Raw genomic sequence first — 25,595 nt, 5'->3', positions numbered from 1 at the left:
TTTCCCTGCAGCATTTTGGTTCAGTATTATATAAGTCCTGAGGAGGTTTTTATGTATAGATTTCATAGGAATTTGGATAGCTCATTATATATAGAACATGATACCAATACAAACAAAATAGGAATCTTAAACGTACATTTGAGACATAAATTTAAATGCAAATTTAGATATGTTTTCCTTAACTCACAAGGCTGAAGGAAAAACAGTGGCTCAGAAAGGTTTTTTAATAAAGAAAGACATCTTTTATCATTTTTTCCAAAATAATTTAAATTTTAAAAAACTTGCTTATTCTCATTTTAGACCTTGTTTCTGGGGATAATAAAGATGAATTTGTCTTAAGAAGTAGAAAAAAATGGGAAGCAATACCCATTGGAAAATGTAGTAGAAAAAGACTGAGAAATGTGCAGTGATCCTTTTCCAGCTATGTTAATGACGTTCTATTGGATTCCATGGTAGTTGGTGGTGCCATAGATAAAGTGCTGGGCCTAGAGTTGGGGAAACTCAAGCTAAAACCCAGCCTTTCATATTTAATTAGTTAGCTGTGTGCCTCGGTTTCCTTATGTATAAAATGGGATAATATATTCTATCTCCCAGATATGGTGTGAGGATCCAGTGAGATACTAATTATACAGTACATTGAAAGTACAGTACCTTGCACATAATAGGCACTATATAAATACTTGTTCCCTTTTAAAGACTTTTCTTCATCTTTTCCCTGTTGTAATTTCTTGAAAGAGTCGTATTTCCTGGCTCCTTTTTCCAATGATGTTACTGTAGATCTGTTGTGAAAAAGGACCAAAAGGGGAAGAGGAGTTGGTCTCTTACATATCCCATATAGTTGGCTCTGCTATCTGTAAGGTAGTTTAATGAGTACAATCCCTGGAGCTTCATTCTCCTCCTCTATCTTCCTACACCTTACTGTCTTTCATCCTCATGGAGCATCTCTCACAGCAGCCCAGGAGCAACCACTATATTCTTCCTCTTTCCTATGAACCCTTCTCTTTCCTGTTTTTTTTTTTTTTTTTTCTATTGCACTAGAGGAAATAACGATGATGTGTCAATTCCATCATAGACCTAGGTTTAATCTAAGTTTAAAAAAAAACTTGTTAAGAAAGAATCTTGCTTCTCTTTATTTATGAGTTCTGCAACCTTGGACAAATTGTTTTACCTCCAATTTCCATCTCTCAAATCAAGGAATTGGATTAGATCAAGTAAAAAAAAAAGAAATGTAGACTGTAAAAGTTTGATAACGAAGTAACTTTATTCTAACATGGTTTGACCAAAATGACCTCTTTCAGACAAGTGACAGGATGCCACAGTCCCATAGACGGCACAGTCTAGCCCTGAATGTCAGCCATGGCACAATTATTCACAATCCATAAAATAGCAGTCTGTCATTATAATTACCTATTTAATGTCATTTGTTCAACCTTAAGAGCAATGATTTTTTCTTATGAATTAAAAACTCAATCTTTGTTTTTACTACACTTTTGCTATCTTTTAACATGCTTTAGCTACTGTTGACCTCTAGTGATAGTTCTTTTAATTTTTTTTCACAAGGTTATTTAACCCTTCTAGCCTCGTAATAGAGCCCCAGCAATAATAGTAACAGCTGCCTTTCAATAATGTAAATGAAGCCAACTTTCTTTTTATTTTTCCTTGTTAGAATTGCTGGTTACAGCCCAGTCATACCCTTCTGAATATGTAGGATAGAGAATGTTTTGTTTTGCTTTTGGCCAAAGTTCCAGTTGTTATGCAAATATACCTTTTATTCTCCAAAATCAGAATTTCTCTGCTAACTTAAATTAAGCATGGGGAAATAATTATGAAATTTAAAGCAGCAAAGAACAAAATTGATAAAATGAGAAGTTTGATAAAAAGTTGAGATTATACTCACAAAAGAATATTATAATTTAGGGTTTTTACTGTTATGCGATAATGTATTCACCCTTTATTAATAAAGCTTTTTCCCTTTGAATGTTCCAAGTTATTTTTTCCTGCCTCTATCACGTCTCTCTACTTTTGTTTTTATATTTTCAGTACTTAATAGTACTAGTATGTCATAGCCTGGCAATTTTTATTTTTAAAACTGCATTTAATTTTCCCAGTAGTTTTATGAATAGTTTTCCTATTTGTTTTATAAAAGAAATGTTCTTTGACAACATATTCTTAATTGTTGAATTTTCTCCCTTTTTAAAATCCTCTTCCATTTCTTCTTGAAATGTTTAACATTTTTTGAAAAAAAAATTATTGTTTTTTTATGAGCTAGAAAATAAATAGCAAACAAGATAATTTGCAAAATACAAAAGACCCCCAAAATGGAGATTGTACATGAAATTATCAATCTCTTACATAGATATTGTTTTCAAAATAGGTATTAAATTTAATATGACTTTACCATCATTGCCCTTCTTGCCTTTGGCCCCTTTCATACTTCTCATCTTCTTATGTGTTTTTTCCAATGTTACTTTGATTATGCTTTTCTTCTTATGTTGCTTTTACTTTCCCTTGCTATATTATAATGGTTGTGCCTGAAAATATATTTTTTGTTATGCCACAGTCCCATAGACAGCACAGTCTAGCCCTGAATGTCAGCCATGGCACAATTATTCACAATCCATAAAATAGAAGTCTTTTATTCACAATATAGTTTATGTTATGTTATGAAGCATGCTTCATCCTCAGTCTTTCTAGAATCGTGAATGGTCATTGCATTCATTACTCAGAATTCTTGACTCCTTTCAAAGATGTTTTCCTTTACATTATTGTAGTCATTGTGTAAGTAGGTCTCCTGATTTTGCACACTTATCCTGTTTCTGTGTTACACTTTTATTTCACATTTACTGCTTATTGTTTCAGTTCATACAGTTTTCCCAGGTTTTGAAGGAACTGTATTAAAGGCATTGTTTTATGGTATGCATCCTTTTAAACGGGTATTAAGAAATTCACAAGAGGAAATGCTAACATGATAGAGCATGTAGTAAATCCTAATATTTACTCATGTTATTTAAAAAACAAAAATAAGCCTAGAGCAAATTGTGCAAAATACACAAAGTACTTGGATTAGGTGATCTTCCAAAGATCCTTTCCAGATCTAGCACTAGGTTGATGAAGGTGAAGCAAACTAGTTATAACCAGTATATAAATTCAAACTAGTTATAACCAGTGGTCATAGATCCTAGATATAGGGCCAGTTCACATAAATATTTAGATCATGTAATTCTCCCATTGACTGTGGTATGTTATCTAAGTACAGCCCACTGGCCGATTTCTATCACAAGAAATGCATAGTCTTCAACATTTGCTAAGTCAAGAGAAAATACCCCAAATATTCTTTTTTCATTCCATTTTCTATTTTCATTATTTTTTGTAGATGGGTGAATATTAAGGAATGATAATTTCTTTAGTCTCACTGCTAAAACTGAAAAGATTAGCCCCCAAAAATACCAAACTTGGATCACTAGTAAATCATTTTCAACACTTTATGTACACAGAAATGAATGGTTTTTTTTCATGGTGCCACATTAAAATATTTGTGAGTGCTATTATTTGGTGTTTATTTAGGCTGTATAACCAGTATAAAACATATAAAGAGCTTTTGCCTCAAATATAAAAAATAAATTCATACTATGAATTTGGTGCCAAAGCCTTAGCTTTTAGAGTCTGGGGAAGAATTTAGGGATGGTGAATTAGGAAGAGTTAAAAAAAAAATTTACTCTCTAGTTTTTGAGACTGGAAAAAACTTGTATCTCAGTGATGTCTTAGCTAAACCGAATCTCTGATTCTTTGTAATCTTGCTTCCTTTTAGGTAAGTATACTGTACATAGAGTAAGATTTTTTTTTTTTTGCATTGGAATGAGAAATAAGCTTTTATAGTAGTGACTAATATTTAATCACGATAAAGATTGGGGAAAGTAAATCCTTTACTATATGCAATTTATGGTCCTATCCTCGAGTTGTTGACTTGACTTAAAGGCTTTGACAGATGGGACAAAGGGGAAAAAAGTCAAACTGAGCAATGGGTGCTTTGGGAGAGATTAAGAGGATTGGTTGGGGGAGTAAGAAAATCCTGCAGTCATTGACTGCATTGGTGAACCTCAGAGGCTGAAAGTGACTGAGAGGATAGTCATGTTGTGGTGTCTTTGGAGGATTTTCTTGGGATTGATGAGAATAATTTAGCAATGACCTTGCTTTCCCTGCAATCCGCTCAGCTTAGAAATTCAAGTTCATAGGCTGCTCAATTGTTTGTCACAAGAACATCCATCAGTGAGTTTTATCTTGATTTTTGATATGGCAAATGGCAACAATTGCTTTTGCTTTTTTTGGCCTATGGAGATTTTCTAATCTGAAAATGAACCTTGTAAAGTTATCCCTGGGTATTAAGGCTGTTTAAATTTTATTAGAAATAGTATACTTAAAAGTATAAAGTTTAGTCTTTTTAAAAGCAAGTGGGTTTTAAGTGATCAAACATTTCTTTACTCTTGAGTTAGAAAAGTTTTTTACCTTAAGGATAACACAAAATTGATATGTCATTTCCATTTTGATGTGATGAAGGCATTAGTACTACAGCATATTCAGCTTAAAAACTGTATGCATCATCTACATGACAGAAATTTGAAAATTAATCAACCAAATGATATGGTGTTAGTTCATAATATGCTTTAGTTTATATTTAAAATATACAGTGCTGAAAATAAATGTTTCAATTTTATTGCAGAAAGAATAGTTTTACATTTTATAATTATGGTGAACGTAAAATAAAAAGAGGAAAAAGTATCCAGCTTAGGATACAGCAGAACAATGCAGGGCATGCAGTTATTTTAGTCATCTAATATGTCAGCATTCAAGAATCTGAACCGATTGTTTAAAAAAAATCTTGTACTTTGTTTCTTTTGTTGCTCATTTCCAACTTTGTCATCTGTCAGAATGCAAAAAAAAATTATCCTTCTATAACCATTGACAGGATAACACAAAAGCTGTCTCCAGGTCGATATTTTGCAGCAATATTTTTAACATACGAACAGTAGTTTTTATAATTTCACCTTGGTGCTCAACCATTTATTATCGTATCAGAAGCATGTCAGTAATTCCTTTCTAAATGTCTGCTTCTTTTAGTGCTGAGACCCACATCAAGGGCTTCACACTGAACGATGCTGCCAGCAGCCTTCTCATCATAACGCAAGTTAGGCGGGATTATTTGAAAGGTATGTCACAATGCTTGACCTTTACGTCACATTAATGCCTCTGCAGATTTTTCTTGTAACGCCCTTCGAATACTTGGATAAAGGAGTCCATTTAGCAAATTACCTGCTTATCAAGAGCCTTTTGTGGTAGCTGAGAGACGTAAATTACTGTACATGCATTTATAATACAGCTTGAATATGAATGTACTTGTCATTTGACCACTTAGTCCAGTTTCCATTCCATTTAACACAAGATGGGTTTTCTTAAGATGAATCACAGCTCTTCAGACATGCAAAATTTGTACTCCAGAACGAGAGAAAGTACAGGCTTTCAAGTGCGTTAAAATTCACAGCACAAGTCATTTTGCTTTGGAAATTAACATACTTTAGAGCATCTGAAACAATTCTCAGCAGTTGTTTCTTGCATATTGTGTTGGTTGTGTGAGATATCAAATGAGTTAAATTGAGTGTTAAATGTGCATGATTGTGCACTAAATGATTATAATATTGATTTTTAAAACTTAATCTAATACTTTTTTAATAGTTCACAATACCAACAGTGATAAAATGTTAGAGTGCTTGTCTCAGGGTTTAGCATTTTTTAAATCAGTATTATTAAGGAATCTCAGAAATGCTGGTTGGGATATTAAACTTGTATCAAATCAAGATGGTATCTGCTTTTTATGGTAGTGGTAGTGACATTTTCTGTTTTTACAATGAGTTTTGATTTAAAATTGATAAGAGTAGTTTTCAAGAGAAAATATTTTTCAAGTTAAGGATCTCTTAACATTTTCCCTTTTTTTTCCTTCCTCTCCTCCACAGTGTTTGCCAATTTGGCAAAGCTGTGATTGGTTACTTAAGTTAGAGATCTCCAAGGTTGGGTGAAAATTTATTCTATTATCCCATTAACTGTTTTATGCATTGTTATATTCTCCTTTAGTAGTATTAAAATACTTTTACCTATGAATTTTTATAAGGTGGCTTCAGACCCTGGTCTGAAATACAAAGACAACCCAACTGTAGTGCTGATTGGGGGAGGGGGATGGCAACTTAGTAAACGAGCTGTTTGAGACTTCATTCCTGTGATTACAGAAAGGTGTGCTGGAATTTCATTTGTCCTTTAATTAAATCCCAAATTTGTTTAGAGAGATGAAAATTTTTGAAGTGGTTCAATGTTACCATCCTGCCATTGGATGCCCTTAAGAGTCCTCCCCCCTTAGAATCACCCATTTCTAATCTTCTGCTTCCTTAGTCAGGGCAGTCCAGGATGGCTATCATCTTTTTTTTTTTTTTTTCATTCCTGTCAAAAATAAGGAATATCATATACTCAATGGTTTTAAGTGAGAAAAGTTACAATGGAAAAAAAATCTTTTTTTTTTTTTTTTTCATTTTATGTTTAAAAGTAGACAAGGTATAAAAGACATGAAAAAAGTTTAACTTTCTGGAAAGTAGATGATTTTCCTGGAATGTTAAATATTTTAATGCATGAAAAAAGCAAAACTTTTGTAGACAAGTTCATTTTTGGTACATACTAGATGACTACTTCTTCTGGCATGAAGATGAAAAACTAGGATACTTGAGCTTTGGGCAGGTTTTTATACAGAATCTGAACATGGATATGTTGTTTTAGCTGCCTCCTGTCTTTATCTTTAATTAGTATATGGTTGGCCATTAATTATATGCTGTCTCCTATTTGCCATTGTATCATGCATCATTGTCTTCTCCCTCACTATCAACTATAAGCTCCTTGAGGTCAGGACCCACGTCTTTCACTGATGTACTTTTTTATGCTTCATTTTTCTCGTCACCTCTGGCTAATATTATGGCATAAGGTTGAGCTGATAATTGGTGCTTTCTATTGGTTCCATTTTTAGATTTTATTATTATTCATGAAATAGATGTGGATACAAAGAAATCATGGTACAAAGCTGGCTCAAATTAGGTAACAGTCCTCTTTTCCCTCTCGCTACATTGTCTTACACTCATTGGCTGTCCCTGCCTTCAGGTTTGCCATATGGCATCTTTGCTGCCATTAGCTATCAACTGCCCACATCCCTTTTTGGATCTCTTTTGTCATTTCCTCTGTCAGGTCTTCTATGAACCTTGTGCTAAATGTTGTGTACTCATTCCCCAACTACTAAAATATATGAAATCACTTTTGCCTTCTTAGCTAAGGACTCTGACTCATTTGGTCAAACAATTTGATCATTGAGTTAGAGAAAATTTTTAATGCTCAATAATAATTTAACATCTCGTCAGATAACAATGTTATTTCCAGGAGTAATAGGAGACTTTGCTGGGAAAGAAAGAATAGTTTTGAGAGACCTTTTTCCAAAAGTTCCTGAAATTACAGTGTAAATTGCTGCTTCCTAGATCATGCATGAGGTCTGTCATTGCAAGGAGCTGCGTTCCAATGATATTCCTAGTTTCTTCCTAGTGCCACAGTTTTTGTGCATTTTGGAAGAATAGACAGAACTTCAAATGAACAGTATAACTTTAATGAGGAAAATCTTAATTTATATATTTGTGGGGTCTAATAATGGGTAATAGGATCCTAAATTCATCATGCCTTAGCATTCTCTTTAATACAATTATGTTTCAGCATAAGCAATTCAAAATAAGCTTACAAAGCTACATCAAAAGCAAAGGAAAAAGTTTTAGCCTAATTTGTTCACTTTGATGATAAGTTGTCCATAATTTTATTTTTTTTCTAAATAAAGTGCTTTTTACTAATTAGTAGACACAGAAATCCGTTTAAATTGAAAAATAGTTTCAGCATGCTCCTTTGGCTGCTACTTTTATGAGTACTAATAGTACCATAATTAATAATGATTTCTTTAAGAATTTAGTGGAATGAGAGTTTATAGGAAATACTAAGATTGGAAGAATTTGAATGTAAAGTCAAAAGACCTGAGTTCAAATTCTGGCTCTGTTCAGAACAATTACTCTTTGCCCACAAGAGGTTATTACTTAACCTTTCAGGCCCTGTTTCCTCACCTGCAAAGTGAGGGTATACAATTAAGTATTATATAAGAGCCCTGCTGGCTCTGAAATCCGTGATTCTTTGGAGCTTTGGTAAATGCCACATTTTTGGCCTTCGTTACAAAAGAGGCTTCAATAAATGACTATTGGATTTTGGGGTTTTCTATATTATTTATGTTTCTTTCCTTGACAACAAACTTGGAATTTAATTCATAATTTTTACTTTTGAGTTAAAGCATTATTTTATTTTATTATTATTTTTTTAAAACCTTTACCTTCTGTCTTGGAGTCAATACTGTGTATTGGCTCCAAGGCAGAAGAGTGGTAAGGGCTAGGCAATGGGGGTCAAGTGACTTGCCCAGGGTTACACAGCTGGGAAGTGTCTGAGGCCAGAGTTGAGCCTAGGACCTCCTGTCTGTAGGCCTGGTTCTCAATCCACTGAGCTACCCAGCTGCCCTCTAAAGCATTATTTTAGTCAACCATTTGGGGTTAAAAATTTAAAAGAAAAAGCTAGCTTGTATTTCTTTCTTGTCAGTAATATAAATTTTATCACAATGAATCAGTATGTTTTTCAAGGTTTTTAAAAGTTTCATATTATAGGCAAGCTTTGAGGAGTCCATAATTGTTTTTGGTTTGTAGCAATTGAGTTAATACACTTTGTTCTCCATTTACCTTTTTTTTCCCTCTTAGATGCTTTCACTACATTAAAGACAACCTTGGATTCTGATCAGGTACCTTCTCCACTCTCAGTTACTCGCCTGATTCAAGCTCTGGCTTTAAAGGGTGATAAAGAGACTATACAAGTCATTGAAAAGATGCTACAGGATGTTCAAAATCCAATTCCTCTTTCAAACATGGTTTTTATCAATAACAGTGCCCTTGCTGACATAAAGAAGTAAGTATTTCCAAAAAGCAGTCCCTCTTCTATTATTGGAAATTACTACCCTCACTATAACTTAAATTTAATCCTTTTTTTTTTTTAATTAATCGATACTAGCAACTTGTGAATTACATGAGATGCCTTATAAGCAGTGATGAGTTGAGCACTGGTGTACTTTCTCCATTTACTTCCTCTATAAAGTGACAACCAAATGTACAAGTTTGGGGATATACTTCTTAGATCCTCTCATTCATACATATATTAAAAACAAAATTCATTCACTTTAGTCAATTAAAATGTGTTCTAAAATTGAAGAATTCTGGTACTCAGTTCTTTGCTCTATATAATAGCTCTTGAAAATGATCCTGAGGAAAATGCATTAGGTACTTAGAATCACTTAAGGCATACTGAATTCATGTTTTTGTTTGTTTTTAATTATGTTTCATTTTGAAATTAAATAAATTTTCAGTGGTTATTAAAATTAGGATATGATGTCCTTTAAATAATTAGCTTCTAATATCGTATCCACTTTTTATGTAATGTGGTAGAATATGATTTGTATCGTAAGAGTAAATACAGACCTAAATAAATAACTCTTTCAGTCTTTGTCTTTCCCTCCCTCCTCCTCCCCCCCCCACCCCTGTCTCCTGTCTCTTCATCTCCCTCTCCTTTTTTACTTTTCTCCCTCTCTCTCACTTCCTCCCCTTGAACTGGTATTTTTTTTTTCTCCTTTATTGGAGAGATTGAAAATATTTTTCTTTCAGGTCCCATCATATGCAACACTCTAATACTTCATGTAATCTATAGAGCCACTTAAGAGAGTACGAATAACTGGTTGTGATAGATCCTAGGACCAACAAAAAGATGAACTGGGTATTTACTATTCTGGGCCAATTTAAAGATTACATGGTCCATGTTTTCACATCCATTTTAAAATACATTTCTTTTTTCCTCTTTGTCTTACCATAATTTGTTAAATATATTTATGCAATTTAACATAAATTTTCATTTTTTTATAAATCCTTTTTGGCAAAATATGTATTGAGCTAACTGAATTTTAAGCCACTAAGAATTTTAAAAATGTTTTATAATTCATCTTCACTTACATATAAAGGGAAAATATCATTCTCATTTTAATTATACTGGATGGTATATAAAGTCAAACTTTTATTGACTTCTGGATGTGCAAGTCTTGATGTTTTGAGGATCTTTAAATCATTGTGAGTTATTCTTTTCATGCTATAACATGCATCCTTGTAATTTTGTCACTGTCAAAGATAAAGCTTCCAAAGAGACGGAAAATTAAAACATATAACTTATATAAATATGCCTCATATACATAAATTTCATATATAATTATTCAAAATTTTTGAATTGTCTTAATTATTTACATTAGCATTTTTATTCACATTGCTATTTCTACTTGCAAAGCACTGTTTTTAAAGGTATCTATCACACCTTTATTAACTTACATGTTATAGAGATCAGCTCTCTTCTCAAAAGAAATTTAATTGTATTTATCACTGTTTATCCATTCAGCAACAAAGACGACACCCCACCCTGACCCCCCCAGTTTTCTACCATTTTTACCCTCCAACATGTAATAGTAGTTTGGGGGGTGTAAAGTCACTGTTTGATGTTACAAACTAAGTCAGCAAAATTTTCCTTCACAGCAATAACGTTGATGCTGCAGTTAACTATCTGGAGTCTCTATTTACTTCTGGGTTTCTGAGCTCTGATAAGCAACAGTCAAGTATTTCCTATTTGTTGAGGAAAATAATTGAATTGCAGCTGGAACCAGCCATTGAGAAATGTGAGTTAATCATGTTGTATGTAGCTAAATTTGTAAATGGCTGTGAGGACTCTTAATGAGACCTTTTCCCTGTCTGTGTTTCAGTGAGTATCATGGTGGAGCGATTGGCCCATCAGTTTGGACAGTACCGACCCGTCACGGATCTGTTTCTTGAGTACATCCGTTTGGGCAGGGTGGACGATGCGAGAGCTCTTCTGCAGGTAACAGCATACCAGACGGGAAGTGGTTCTGCTCGTAGACCATCCTCAGGAAAGGAGGGGGTGGATAGTTGAGCCCATAGCATGGGTCGGCTCCAGAAGCTGGAGTCCTGGGGCAGGGGTTAAAATGGGCCTCATTTGGGAAAAGAAAGAAGAGTCCAGCCATTGGAAAGTGAGCAGGGTCCCAGAATGAGAAAGGAAGACTAGCATTTTTACGAAATCCTTTGTGAAGTCATTGCTTTGGGGCATTTGCTCAGTATGATAAAATCCTTTCACATTAAATTACAGTCCTTTTTTTATTTCTTACCTTAATTTTATTAATGTTTACAAACAAAAAGTGGGAAATGTTTGCTTTTTCACGGAAAGCCTCTCTCTTGAATCCAACCAACATTCTCCCTGCTTTATTCCAGGTTTATTAAGACTTGACTTTGCTTTCTATTCACTTGTGTGTCACAGACACATTAAATGACAAATGTGGGTCTCTGTGGCCCAGAGTCTCAGTTAAATTAGCAATCTTGAGGGAACAAGACAAGCACATTCATGCCATTTTAACAGCACTAAATACAAAGCGGCACCAAGTGCAGAATGAACTGTGGGTGATAAGAGCTGCCACCGGCAGTGTACACAAACAGGCACAGAGGGGGAGTCTCTTCCCAGCAGGTGGCAGTCAAACAGTCACGGGGATGCCGGGGATTGCTGTGTTTGTGTAGATTCCCTGTGTCAAAGTGAGGCCTGTTACCGATTTCTGATAGTAAATACAGCTCTGTTCACTTAGACTTCTACCAGCTGCTACATGTCTTAAGTAAGGAAAAAGGAAGGCAACCCTTGCCCCCTAGTTGGAGCTTTTTTGGGGCCTTCAAGGACATTTGACTAGTTGATGGGAGCAAAGACAGAAAAGGGAAGTTTTCTAGAAGTTGGAAAATAGCATCCATTTTGTAATAGAGCAGATAGGTCCATTTTTGTCTCTGGAGAGAGAATTTTTCCCTGCTGAATATTCTTCTATTTTTTTTTAAGGAATGAATTTCTTTTTATTTAAAACAAGTATTAGAATCTTTTTTCCATATATTTTTCTGTTGATAAATAATGTATCTTTAAGTGAAAATATCTCATTACATTTTATGTCAGGTGCTCCATTGATCATACGGGGTGGGGAGGGGGGAGAGGATAACATTGTGTGAGACTGGGCCAGTGGGTAGCTTTCCGTCTGCTTTCATTTTCCTTTGAACTACTTTTGGGTGAAACTGATTTGTGAAGATGAAGTTGTGCAGGCCCCCTATAGGCCTGTAATGGTCCTCTGAATCTTGAAGGACTGTAGTTTGTCTCAGGTTCTATCCATATGGACATTATCGTGGAATGACACATCCCAACATCACTACCGACTTCCCTGAGACCTGCCTGAACCCACAGCAACCTCTTGAAGGGGACGTTTCCCCATGAGGCACCTCATATCCCACATGAGGACCCTTTGACAGTGTCTGCCCCTTCGATAGAATGAAACTTCAAATGATAAACCCTCTTGACATGCCCCTTTACCATTTTGTCAAACATGGATGCTGCAAGAACACTTTATTCAGAGATGCTGAAAATTGCTGTTTCTACTGTACACATTCTGTATGCCTCCAAAGTGTTTTTATACTGTTCCATTTTGCATTGACAGTGCAAAGCCCGTAAGAAGGCAGTGTGCTTTTAAAAACTTAGAAGAATGACATCTATGATGAGTGTAAACTAAAATATTTTCTTGCCATATTTGATTTTACTATACCTTCTGAGAGGGGATAGACACTTGATTTATCTGGTCTGTCACATAAACTTTTTTTTTTGAGTTTAACTTTTGTCTCTTTCTCAAGCACTGGCTGTCTGTTGCAATGAAAGCCTTTTATAAAATAGAGAGATTGAAATCAGTCCTTTTGTATGCATAAGTGTAGGTAATTATACTTTAAAGAGAACTTGCTTTGTACATTTTAATTTTTATAAAGAAACGAGCAGTTATCTCCCTGACACCTTATTAAATGTATAATTAACCTTATGATCCCTAGCTCACTTGTGAATGCTTGGCAGTATAATTGGAGAGGAATAGTGTTTCTTTTTTCTCTTTCTTTGCAGTCCTAAACCTTATTCTGTGAATGTTGAAGCATTAGTTTAATTTTTTTCTGTTCTTTTTTAAACAAACTTTATACTCGCAGTGCCAAGGACATCATTTACAAAAGCTTGGCATGGGTTGTACTTGTTTTCTTTTTAAAAATAAATGATCAGCTATTAGGCCGTACTGGTAGTAATAATATATTGCTGTATTATTTTGAACTTTCTTAATTGGAAATATTCACCTTAGTCTGCTTGTTGATGAAGAACCTGCACTTACTGAATCCTGTTTTAATTTTTCTCTTCCCTTTTTAAGAGGTGTGGTGCAATAGCCGAACAAACTCCAGTCTTTTGGGGATTTTTTCTTAAGCATTCTAAGATCCAAGGACAGGTAATGTACTTCATAGATTGTAACCTCTATGTTTAATTCCGATTATTAAAATCAAATTTGGATATGTTGAATTCCAGATTAGTGCTTATTTGTAAGAGATGCAAGGACTTTTTCCAAAAGTACCTTTATTCTAAGACGTTTGTTCCTATCCAGCTGAGATTTCTAATTGGCATTGACAAACTCTTATGAAATAGGGAACCCAACGAAAAGATCAATATCCCTAATAACTTGGAAGAATGGCACGGGAGCCCTGTTTTTAGTAGCTCATTTGAAAATGTTTCTTTTGGTTTTTTTTCCCCCTTGTTCGAATAGAAACTATATTCCCCAGTGAGTGCCCTGTTTTTATTGCCTACAACATTCTTGGAATCCATTGCTAGAGTTGTATTCATGGTGCATTCCTACCCATTGAGTTTTTTTGCTTTTTTGCTTATAGATCAAGCGTAAATGGAAATTTAAAACCCGGTACCAGTTAGGTAGTACTATGTTGTGGTAACAAGATAGTTGTAAATATTGGGTGTCATCAGTAACTGTCAGAGCACCCATATTTAAATGCTGACTTACATTGGCTACATAGCCTGGGCAGCTCATCTCTTAATCACCTCCCTTCTGGGGCATCAGTTTCCTTAGCTGTGAAATGAGAGGCTTCCAGATTTTTCTTACTCTACATCTGTGATGCTATGAAGCTCTTGGATAAATCAACTTATTTTGTTTTCTCATGATTGTGATCTCAGCCTAGTCTTTAGATGACTATATAAACAGTCAAAGAATAAGCTCCTACTTTTATATCATTTAAAAAAAAAAAAAACAACCACTACCACAGAAAAATAGTTTAAGTCATGTTTCCATACAATGAGTGTTAAAAATCAGCATCTGTTCTGACTTGGAAGAAGTATGTTGTGTGATTTCAAACTGACTTGGCAATAGGTACTATTTTGTTTATGTAGTAAAAATCTTTAATATCACAAAGGTTATATTTATTTAAAATCAAATTTAGATATGTTGTGTTCCAAATTATTGCCTATTTGTTATAAATGAAAGGACCTTTTCCAAAAGTACTTTTTTATTCTAAGATGTTTATTCCATTCAAGTTAAAATTTCTAATTGATGTTGACAATTATTGATGCCTAATTGACATTGGCAAAAAATAAGCCAAAAAGACCTATGGTTTATGTGTGAAAATGTGTAAACCACTTTATAAGACTTGTTATCATCATGGTTATTTCTTTCTTAGAAAATGGCCAAATTGAATTATAAAAATATAAGAATTTTAAAGAACATGTACCCAATCTCTAACTCGTGATATCTTTCCATCATGCTGCTCTGAAAAATTCCTACTCTACTAACTGTTGGTAAGATAGGAGACAGAAGATGCACAGAGACTTAATATATTGTCTTAAAACAGTTCCTGTAGGGAATAACTTGGGGAGGTAGGAAATCATGGAGAGATCAAGGGCCAGATAGAGATAGGCCAAATAAAAGTATGTGTGCATGTGTGTTTTTTTAATGGCCTGTACGGATATTCTCCTATGATGGAGTACACAGGTATTTAAGTCACTGTTGCCCTCTCTTGTAGAGATGGGGAAGGGTACAGAACTTTTAAGTAGCTATTATTATTTACTCGGCCATTGTGATAGATACTTAGAAGTATTTTTTGGTTATCCTCTAAGACTTGGCAGGACATGGATAAAATGGCTAAATCCAGAAATGGAATGAAGAATTCAGTGGAATATAATGTGTATGACTGAGTTTTTCATATTTCTGTATTGCCTTTCCTGCTCTCTAACTATTTAACTGAACTTATGATAGGAAGAGAGATTTAGAACTGGAATAGCATTAGATGTTATCTAATCTGGCCCAGTGATATTGAAAAAAAAACCAATTTTCCCATCAATGTATGTCTCAAAGTTAAAGCATGTCATACCTTGAACTTAGGAAGAACACAACAAAAATTGCTGTCATTTTTTAAAGGGAAACTGCATGTGTATGAGTCTCCCAACTCCGCTGTAGTAAATATTCAGCATTCCTCATTTTTCACAGCAAAAATACTGAGGAATAAGTGAAAAAAAAAATTGAGAACCACTACTTTAATTCCTCATTTCGCAGATCAGTAATCTCAGGCCTAGTGAGCTTAAGTGACTTATCTAAGGTCACATATGTAAGGAGCAAGTAAATAAGGGTAGGATTTAGATCTGTGTTCTCCCCTTCTTTTTGTTTTTTGTTTTTTGTTTTTTGTTTTCCCTTTTCCTTTATCCCTTACCTTTTGTCTTAGAAGTAATACTGTGTGCTGGATCTAAGGCAGAAGAATGGTAAGGACTAGATGATTGGCATTAAGTGACTTGCCCAGGGTCACATAGCTAGGAAGTGTCTATGGCCAGATTTGAACCTGGGACCTGTCCTCAGACTCAGCTTTCAATCCATAGAACCACCTTAGCTGTTCTCTTGTCCCCTTCCTAAAGGCCTTTTTCATTACATCATACTGAATTCACTTTAAAAATTGTACTTCTACATAAAATTGTTTCAAGTTGTGGAAAATAATGAAACCTAGGTACGTGTACAAATATAGCTAAATTAGTTTAATTAGAATTGAGACTTTTTTAAGTGATTGCTTCCTTTTGACCCCACATTATTAAATCTGCATAGATGACCAAGAAATGGGAACTAGAAAGCAGCCTTCCATTTGAGCTGCCTGCTCTGTCCTGTTTGTCACCCACCCAGGGGACTCTAGAGGAATGGGCAGGAAGAGCGTCGGCATTGTGTGATTCTTTATTTAGAGTTCATGGTCATGGATTTCTGTTATGTATTTTCATTTCTAGACACACATTCTCAAGTCCTTATTAGAAGTGATTCCTGACTTAACTGTAAATCCAGAGATCTACAGTTTCCTCATGAGAAGCTACGGTAATACACTGAGATTCGCATGGGCTGACTAAGGGGTTTGATCTATATGGCTACTTACATTCAGTTTTGAGTTAATGACTGGAATACCCAAATCCCAAACACCAGCTCATCATCACCTGCTTTTCAAATTTGTTCTTGTGATTAAATGCTTTGGGGGTTTTAAAAGTTGTATTCAAAAGTTGTGTGATCCCTGGAAGACCACGTTGGTGCCCAGGCTCGCACCGCCCCTGAGCCCGATTTTGTTCTGCTTCTAGTGCCAGCCGTGCCTTCAGCACAGTCCTTGGGATTCGTTTGTAGCTTGAGAAAAGGAAGTGTGTTGCCGCCTTTAGATGGCCGTTGTCCTATTCCTCCCTCGCCCATCCCCTGACACGAGACTCCCTTAGTCTGCCAGTCAGAGAAGTAGCATCCAGTGATCTGGCGCACCACAGGCTGAGTGCCCACATTGTTTGGCACAGATTCTCGCATTGTTCTCATCTGAGGGTCTCGGAGGCCAGTGAAGGCTAGCGTGATCGGGGAATGCAAGAGTTCCGGACTATGGGAGGTGGAGGGGGACCATGGCAGAGCAGGCAAATAGGAGTGCGAGCATTCCCAGCGAGGTGCTCGGAGTTCTCAGACCCACCCCAGCTTTGCCCTCCTATTCCCCAGAGTGCAGGGAGCAGAAGACTTCTTTCTAGTAAGGAAAGGCACAAAAGAGGCAAGACAAAGACAAATGGCCTCTGCCACTTCCTGCTTGCTAGAAGCTGACAGGCCCGGCCTTCCCAGGCAGGCGACAGCCACATAAGGGATCTGCATGGTTTCCCTCTGACCACTGGAGCAGCTTTCAAGTCACCCTGAGAATGATTGATTTATTTGTTTATTGCATTCTGGCTCACCATTAGGATGGGGAAGGGTTTACTAATGGACTAAAAACAAATTCGTTGGATTTCTAGGAACTTTTTCTCTGTCCAAGCTCCCAGACTTGACCAAACACATATGCTGGCATGCTTAAAATTAAGCCTATATACTGAGGGAAGGAACAGTAGCCCGTGGTTCTGTTTCAGCATTTGTCTTCAAGCCATCTTCCTACTGAAATAGTTTTTCTGTGGAAAGTATGGTATTTGAATAGGGATTTCCAGGTTTCTTACAAGTCTAACATATAAGAAATTCTAAAGTCACATATTTCTACATTTTTGTATAATTGGATCCCAAATTCCTCTTCTTATTGCTCATGATGTTTGAGGGAGGGGAAGACAATCAGAAGTCTTCAAGGAAAGAGGCTATTCAGTTTTTTTAATCCTTGGTTGTCCACTTTGATGATTTCCTTCTCTCTAGCAATCTCCTTAACTGTAAAATGTTGGGTTTGGGCTAGATAGCCTCTGAGGTCCTCTCTAGTGACAGAGTTGTGATTCTGTGACATTCATTATAGGGCACCCTAAGCATTTGTGGTACGTAGGAGCTTTATAAATGCTTTGTAGTCTTATTTTTTAAAAAAACCTTCACCTTCTATCTTAGAATTGATACTAAGTATCATTTTTTTAAAAAAAAAAAACCCTCACCTTTCATCTTGGAGTCAATACTGTGTATTGGTTCCAAGGCAGAAGAGTGGTAAGGGTAGGCAATGGGAGTTAAGTGACTTGCCCAGGGTCACATATCTGGGAAGTGTCTGGATCCAGATTTGAACCTAGGTCCTCCCATCTCTAGGCCTGCCTCTGAATCCACTGAGCTACCCAGCTGCCCCCCTAAGTATCATTTTCAAGGCAAAACAACAAGTGGTAAGGGGCGATTAGGATTAAGTGACTTGCCCAAGGTTGCACAGCTAGGAAATATCTGAGATTAAATTTGAACTCAGGACTTCTATAGGACTGGTTCTCTATTCCCTGAGCCACCTAGCCACCCCAGTCTATTGTTTTTATAGCATGAATTAATACTCTTTGTTTAAAAGTCATCATCTATAGAACTATTTGAGCAAGGAGGGTTGACTCAAGTACCAGTGACAGCTTTTGTGGACAGAATTCCCAGTGAGCACATTTCCTTTGCTAGTGGGGAAAAAAAAGAAAGCAACTGCACTAGCCCCGCTGGGCACGGAGAGGTGGCCAAGGACCATGAGACTTTTCTGTCTACCAGTAACATTTTAGGGCCAAGCAATGTGTTAAAGAGGCAAAAGCAGGCCCTGCTTTCAAAGCGCTTCCTGCCTAGTAAGAGAAACCTGGTGAACGTCAATAGGCAGAGACACGCTCTCTACAGAGCCGAAACTTCCCTGTTCTGTTCTGATGCTACATAGCGTCTCCTCTATGCACAGAAGGCCATTATCTTTATCATCATTATCATATGAAAGCCCCTGAGATGTAATTTTGTTTTTCTTCTTCATTAGATTGAACTGTGCTAAATGAAACGGGTAGTGTTCGTGGTATTAAGTGGTAGTTTGGTTACAAACACGTTTGAAAAATGTTAAGCATCCATTCATTTATTTGTGATTTTAAAACCCTATGAAGCTTTGCAATAAAAAGCATTTCGTTTTTGTTTTTTTTTTTCCAAAGGACTGAAAGTTTTCTATTGATTATTAATTTTCTTTCCTTTAGGATTAGACAGAGACACAGCTTCTGCAAAAGCCCTATATGAGGAAATGAAAGCAAAGAATATAAAAATGAACAATATATTTCTAAAACAGTATGCTATTTTGCTGAAGAATGCTGGTGAGCCTGTCCCTTTCACTGAACCCCCTGTGAGTATTTCCTAATTAAGGAAAAATATCTCTACAGATTTATAAATGTACTGTATTAATAAAAAAAAAAAGTCAAATACTTAATTACATAAGGATTAGATCTCTGTGAAGAGCCCTCAGTGGAACTGGTATTTAAGATATTGAGTATTACAGGCACTGTATAATCTTGCATTGGATTTGACTTGTGGGAGAAGAAAACCTTCTGGGGCTTATTGTGTTTAAAATACAAGATTTTTATCAGTTATGCATCTGTAGGTGTTAGTTTATCAAATGTCCTTGGGGCAGTTATATTTCAACCTTAATTAGAATTTTATGATATTTCAGTAACCAACCAAATAGGTAATGTTTTTGGCAATTGCTTGTTTGATTATAAATAGGAATTGTTTGAGATTTTTAAAAGGAGAGCATTTTCCTAGGTGGGAGGGAGCAGTAGAACAGGCAGTGAGCCTCTCTAGTCCCTGGGCCTGAACCTATGGGTGAATATTATTTTCATAATAGAAGGAGGGATCCCTCACGGACTGCCTCCACGAAGTCCCAGTTGGCCGTCGGACACCTTCCCCACAGGGCAGAGAGGTTGGAGTTGGGAAAGAGCCTGGGGGAGGGGCTTCCATTTAACAAAAGATTGAGGACCAGAAATCTTCTCCCTGTTCCCCTCTCTGGAGTCCAAGCAGATTGGAGAACTGGGACAGCCTGAATCTGGGATGTTTCCCAGAATTTTTTGTCCATTGAATCTGTCCCCAGATTCCTGTCTCTTTTTTCATGTGCACACACGCAAGAGAAGTGTTTTATGTGCAATTACCTTGTGTCATTTAAACAGTAAAACTAGAAACATACCAAATATGATTAGTATTCTTTTATTATTTATTTCTTCCACTGATTGATTACCCTCAATTACCTGCCTGCCTGCCTGGTACTAGTAGAAAGGGCCAGGATGAGGTGAGAATGCCTCCCTTCCCCCACCCTGCTGCCCTTTATTGGGGGGTAGGGGTTCCATGTGTCAGGGTTACCTCTCTGATTCAGATTTAATGATTGCACTGATTGAGCTTGTGCAGTGAAAGAATAATTAAACAAACATAGTCATCAGATTATCATGAAATGTGGAAGTTGGTGGTAATTCGTGTGTCTCCAAGAGGCTTAACTACTGAGCGGCCATGTAGCAAGCTGGGTGTTAAAAGTTTAAATTTTCTCCCCTTTGGCATTTTTAATTGTTGATCTTTTCTTCCCCCACTCCCCACCCCCCTTGCTTAACAGGAAAGCTTCAAATTCTACATCGAGCAATTGAAGCAAGAAGTACCAGCTCCTTCATGAGGTGGTGGAATTACACATTGCTTAGTTTTTATTAATTCTGTGACGGAAACATTGTTTTAAAATGTGTTTGTCAGGAAAAAATGGGAAATTAATTTTGCTTATGTACTTTTATTTACTGAATCTACCACGGGTTCTACATGTGTTAATTGTATTATAAATAAATTCAACATGTTTACTCCATTCTTTTTCTTTATTAACTATTGATTTCAATGAATAGTTATTGCAACATTTTCTGTAAGGATGGTAATGACTATAAAGGGCATATATATAGTCTTCCAAATTTTTACTATTATAACTCCCTACTCTGCTTTCAACCTGTATTTCATACCAACATGAATTCCTTTACCCTTTTTTAAAAATTGATCTCTTTTACTCTTTCCCCATTGCTTCCATTGGACAAAAAATAAATCAAAATAAAATACCCTCATCATAAATGTGCAGAGTTTAGCAAGACAGATTTCCACATTGGCCTTGTCCAGAAAAGTATATCTCATCCCTCTCTGGAAGGAGTCAAGTGGTTTCTTGCATCTTCTGGACTCATCACTGTTGATCAGAATTCCAAATCTTTTATAGTTGTTTTTCCTATAATGTGATTGATTGTCATCATTATTAGTTGTTACTAATTCTGGTCATTTTGCATCAGTTCATAGATACCTTTCAGTTTTCTGTGAATTTCTGTATTTCAACCTTCCTTCCTCCCTTCCTCCTTCCCTTTCTTTCTTCCCTTTCTCCCTTCTTCCCTCCCTCCCCTTCCTCATGTCCTGTGTTAGAATAAATGCTGTGTATTAGTTTCAAGGCAGAAGGTGGTTAAGGGCCAGGCACCTGCAGTTAAGTGTGACCCAGGGTCACACAGCTAGCAGTGTCTGAGACCTGATTTGAACTCAGGATCTCCTGTTTTTAGGCCCAGCTCTCAATCCACTTAGCCATCTAACTGCCCTCAAGGCACTTTTTTTCCCCTTAAGAATGAATATATTGGGGGACAGCTGGGTGGCTCAATGGATTGAGAGCCAGGCCCAGAGACAGGAGGTCCTGGGTTCAAATGACACTTCCTAGCTGTGCGACCATGGGCAAGTTACTTAACCCTCATTGCCTAGGCCTTACTGCTCTTCTGCCTTGGAACCAATACATAATATTGATTCTAAGACAGAAGGTAAGAGTTTTTAAAAAAATAAAATGAATGTATTACTGAAGAAACTTCAAAGGAGAGGAAGGGAAGAAACATTTAAAAAGTGCTTTCTCTATGCTAAGTGCTTTAATCATCATTTCATTAGATTCTTATAATAACCCTATAAGGTAGGTACTATTATTATCCCCATTTTACAGCTGAGGAAGCTGAGGCAGACCAGTTAAGTGACTTGAGAGATGGATTTGATTTTAGTGGTCTTTCTGACTCTAGGCCCAACACTCTATCTGCCATACCACCCAATGCCTCATCCACAAAAGAGAGAATTGAATGAGATGCTTTCTAGATGATGTCTACCCTTTATTTGTTTTGTTGGGGGGATGTTCTAGATCTGTGGTTTGTGGCATAGAACCTTCCTGGAGGGTGGCTTATTTGAGCAGCTGAGATGTTGGCTCATCCTGAAGTGAGGTAAACTAAGTCACTGACCAGAAAACCTGCTTCTCCTTGGAAAAAGCTTAATCAGACACAAGCTTTCCCATGAAGGCAGTCAGCTTAGAACCAAAATGGCATAGTCAGGATCCGTGAGCAAGTGACTCCCTTACTACCAAGCAGCCAATCCAGGATAAGATATACAATGGAATGTCCTGTACCCCACAGGAATGACAAATCTGGCTTCTAGATGATGAGGCTTGCTTGCTTCATCAAGGTTATGTCTCATTAATGAACGTTGTTTGCTTTGTGTCTTGCACCCTATAAAAGCTGCGTTGTAACTTCAGTCCGGGAAAATCTGTCCTGGCCAGTAGATTCACTTGTTAATCAATAGATTAATAAATAAATATTGGTTCCATTAATTTGAACTTCTGGGTGTCCTGACTTTGGTCTGTGAAGTGCTACCTCTTCAGTCCCTGCCCCTAGGACCCCGATCCAAGTCACACATCTCATGTAGAACAGAAGCAGGCCTCGAGCCCAAAGGCTCCTCTTCACTGAGCCACATGGGGGCTCTTTCCTCTCTTGGCTTTTATTCCAGAACAATCCAGGTCTCTCCTCATCCTCCTTCCCCCCCTTTGTGGCTCAGAAGCAGAATGTATGGCCACACAAAGCTTGTAATTCCAGGGCTTTGTGGCGCTCCTTGCCTCCAGCCTGGGGGTTCCCTTTTTCTCCAGGGAGCAAACTGAGCCCCGAAGAAGGTTAAGTGGCAGAACAGAGACATGCCTCTATGCCTTTCAGTCTGGCCCTCCAATAGGCTCTTTATGTGGTTGTCACTCTTTATGGCTGCCTCAACTCAAATCCCTTTTTGGGGAGAGCCAAATGGAGGAAGGAGAAGGCACCCCCTGTGTACTGACTGTAAAAGTCTTGGAGTTAGGGCAGAATTCATCTTCTACAGTGTAGGAAGGGGGGTGAGCTCTCCCTGTGGAGAGATTCTTGCCCCTTTGATTCTCCTCCCCAGAGTTAGTACTTGAACTCTTATTTTTGTTTCATCTGTATTCCAAGAATTCAGACTTGTATGGGGGAGACTGGAAATGTTCTCAGGCTCCTAGTGGTGCCCCAGGTCAGCCTGGTGCCTGCAGAGATTGAAGTGGGGTGGAGGGGGGACATTGGATTCCTTCGAGTCCCACATGGGGTTCCCAAGGGAGGGGATCACCCAACATTCACCTATGTTAGGATTTGACTGTTTTAAAGAATTGTGGGACTTGGAGGCTACTTATGCATCACCTCCTGGGTTCAGCCCTTTCAGTTTGGGGTTGGTGCTTGTTGGGGGGCGGGGTTGTTGTTTTTTTGGAGGGGGGGAGGTAATTATGGTATTTCATATCATAGAGGTTCGACATTCCATAAATTCACCAAATGAATCCCAAGTAGCCATGCTAAAATGAATGGAAATTTAAAAATTTGAGTAAAATGGAAAACAGCTTCACGGAGCACAACTCAAAGTGAATTTTCCAAAGAGAGTTAGAAAAAGGCAAAATATTCACGGAGAAAGCATTCATTGTGTTAGGATACGTGTGGGTAGGAAAGTACTTTCAAAATAATTGTGGATTCTTGTGTTGGAGCTTAAGGAGAATTTCCTACTGTTAATATTGTGAATAAATAATGTGGATCAAAAACCCCGGAGCAGCCTTATTGATGTTTTATCCATTATGGAGGCTGTATTTGCTGAGAGCCCCTTTCATATTAACATAACCCTCAAGTTAACAAAAGAATCGGAGTTTTCTTCAGAGCAATCACTACAGGATGGATGCTGTCTGTGAGATGGTACGTTTTAAAAATGCCGAAATGCTTTCAGAACATTCAGGCATTCCTCTGTGAGCTCAACATCCCGCAGTTCATATTTAGATGGAGAAGATGAGCGCATCGAATCCCATGACTCAGTCACACGGGATCTAATATTTCAAGTAGACGTGGATGCGGAAAGGCGTTCCAGTGCCGCGTCGAAGCACGTGACCTGACCTCGGGTTGAGGCGGGCGGCTCGGAGTAGTTTTCCTGGGATCGTTCCGCGTCTGCTTCTATCCTTACTATCCTGTTAGGGACTGGCCCACCGCGGTACCTCCCGGATCTAGGGAACCCCCGATTGTGTACACACCATGACACCTCTTCCCCGCGGCTTGCCGGACCACCAGTATTATAAAGGGATTCGGCCAAATTTCACCCCCGGCGGTCCATGGCGATCCCCCAGAGACTCCCCGGGAAGGAGTTTGGTTACTTAGAGCCCCCAGTAACTCCAGTCACGCCGGCGCGGAAGGGTGGGGAGTGTAGGGTGGAAGGGGACGGCCTTTCTGTCCAAATCACTCCGCTCTTCCAGGCTCCATTGGTTCCTAGGACCAAGTTCCATCGCCTCGGGCTTTCCACCATTCCAGGGCTTCTCCCACCAGGGAGGTGTGGGATCCCGAGTCGCCCTCTATTCAGGGCTACCAGAAGCGCGCGTTGGCCGGCCGTGGGACCCTCTCACGTCTGATTACAGTTTTCCTGTTTATGTATCGGTGTCTCTCTGACAGACCAATAATCCCATAAATTTAGCAAGTGAGAACAACATCCCGAAGTGTGTGTTGAACTGGGAGCTGCGGGGGGTAGGAAAATTATGGTAATTTTTAGCTTCGCTATTGTTCGGCAGGCCCAGGAGTGTTTCCCACGGAAATGTATCGGGCTTTCAGCGCCGAGCAGATTACAAAGCCACATAATGCAGCCCTGCTACAAATATAGAAAATGGTGGCATTAGCCAACACAATGTAGTCACTTAGCCTTTTCTGACAGAGGGAAGGAACAAGCCGATCGGAGAGAGCCGCGGCTTGGGACCAAATGAAGCCCTGCGGCGAGCACAATATCGCAGCCTCTCTGGAGGAAGCCGTCCTCGGAGGCACGAAACTAACTTTTAGCCGCATGTTTGGTAAACTGGACAATTCGGGCGTCTAGTGGTTCTCGGGGTTGTGTGAGGCGGCGCTGGGGGCAGATCCCATCCCTCCCAGTCCCCTTTCAGGGTTCTCCGGGCTTCCCCTCCAGTGTCCTGGGATGAGGATTTGTGGGTGCCCATCATTTCCATCACTGAAAAGGCGGCTGCCTCTCTGGCTCTCGGGGACCTCAGCCGAAAAATCAAGAACCTTGGCTAGGCGGCTTCTAAGTCATGGCTCCCCGCCGCCCCACCCCCCAATTAAAATTTGATTTCCACCGTATTCACTTAAAAGATGGTTTGAAGCCGACCGAAGGGAAGAGATTTTGCAATTTTATATTAAAAGGTAAATGAATGGTAAAAGTCCTTCACTCCTGGCTTCCTTCAATATCCCCTCAGATCTTAATGAAGAAAAAGTTCTAGGACTCTGAAATCTGGGCCTATTGCAGACCTCTCTCCCAGCAATTTTAAATCTTTAAATCAATTTAAAATAAGCTTTAAATAAGAATTAAATCTATAAGTGATGCCAACGGGGAATCCAAAACCACTGTCCATTGAAGGTACCAGTGCAGAATGTCCTCTTGGCAGCTTTTCTTTCTTTCTTTCCTTCCTTCCTTCCTTCCTTCCTTCCTTCCTTCCTTCCTTCTGTCTCTTATACAC

The 25,595-nt window shown here is 37.9% G+C and overlaps 1 protein-coding gene across 1 annotated transcript in view; it reads left to right on the top strand.

The window, feature by feature from the left end:
* LRPPRC (leucine rich pentatricopeptide repeat containing) overlaps positions 1–20,612 on the top strand; it is a 124,198-nt gene extending 103,586 nt beyond the window's left edge. The window contains exons 31-38 of the mRNA XM_044663282.1: positions 5,116–5,204; positions 8,856–9,060; positions 10,719–10,858; positions 10,943–11,058; positions 13,451–13,525; positions 16,339–16,423; positions 18,982–19,124; positions 20,376–20,612. Of these exons, the coding sequence (XP_044519217.1) occupies positions 5,116–5,204; positions 8,856–9,060; positions 10,719–10,858; positions 10,943–11,058; positions 13,451–13,525; positions 16,339–16,423; positions 18,982–19,124; positions 20,376–20,432 (910 nt within the window). The 3' untranslated portion in view covers positions 20,433–20,612. The remainder of the gene's footprint in view (positions 1–5,115; positions 5,205–8,855; positions 9,061–10,718; positions 10,859–10,942; positions 11,059–13,450; positions 13,526–16,338; positions 16,424–18,981; positions 19,125–20,375) is intronic.
* Positions 20,613–25,595: the final 4,983 nt, after the last annotated feature.

Source organism: Gracilinanus agilis, chromosome 2 (genome assembly GCF_016433145.1).
Source record: "Gracilinanus agilis isolate LMUSP501 chromosome 2, AgileGrace, whole genome shotgun sequence".
Classification (NCBI taxonomy): Eukaryota; Metazoa; Chordata; class Mammalia; order Didelphimorphia; family Didelphidae; genus Gracilinanus; species Gracilinanus agilis.
Note: the sequence above shows the minus strand (reverse complement) of the source record. Positions and strands in the feature narration are given on the sequence as shown.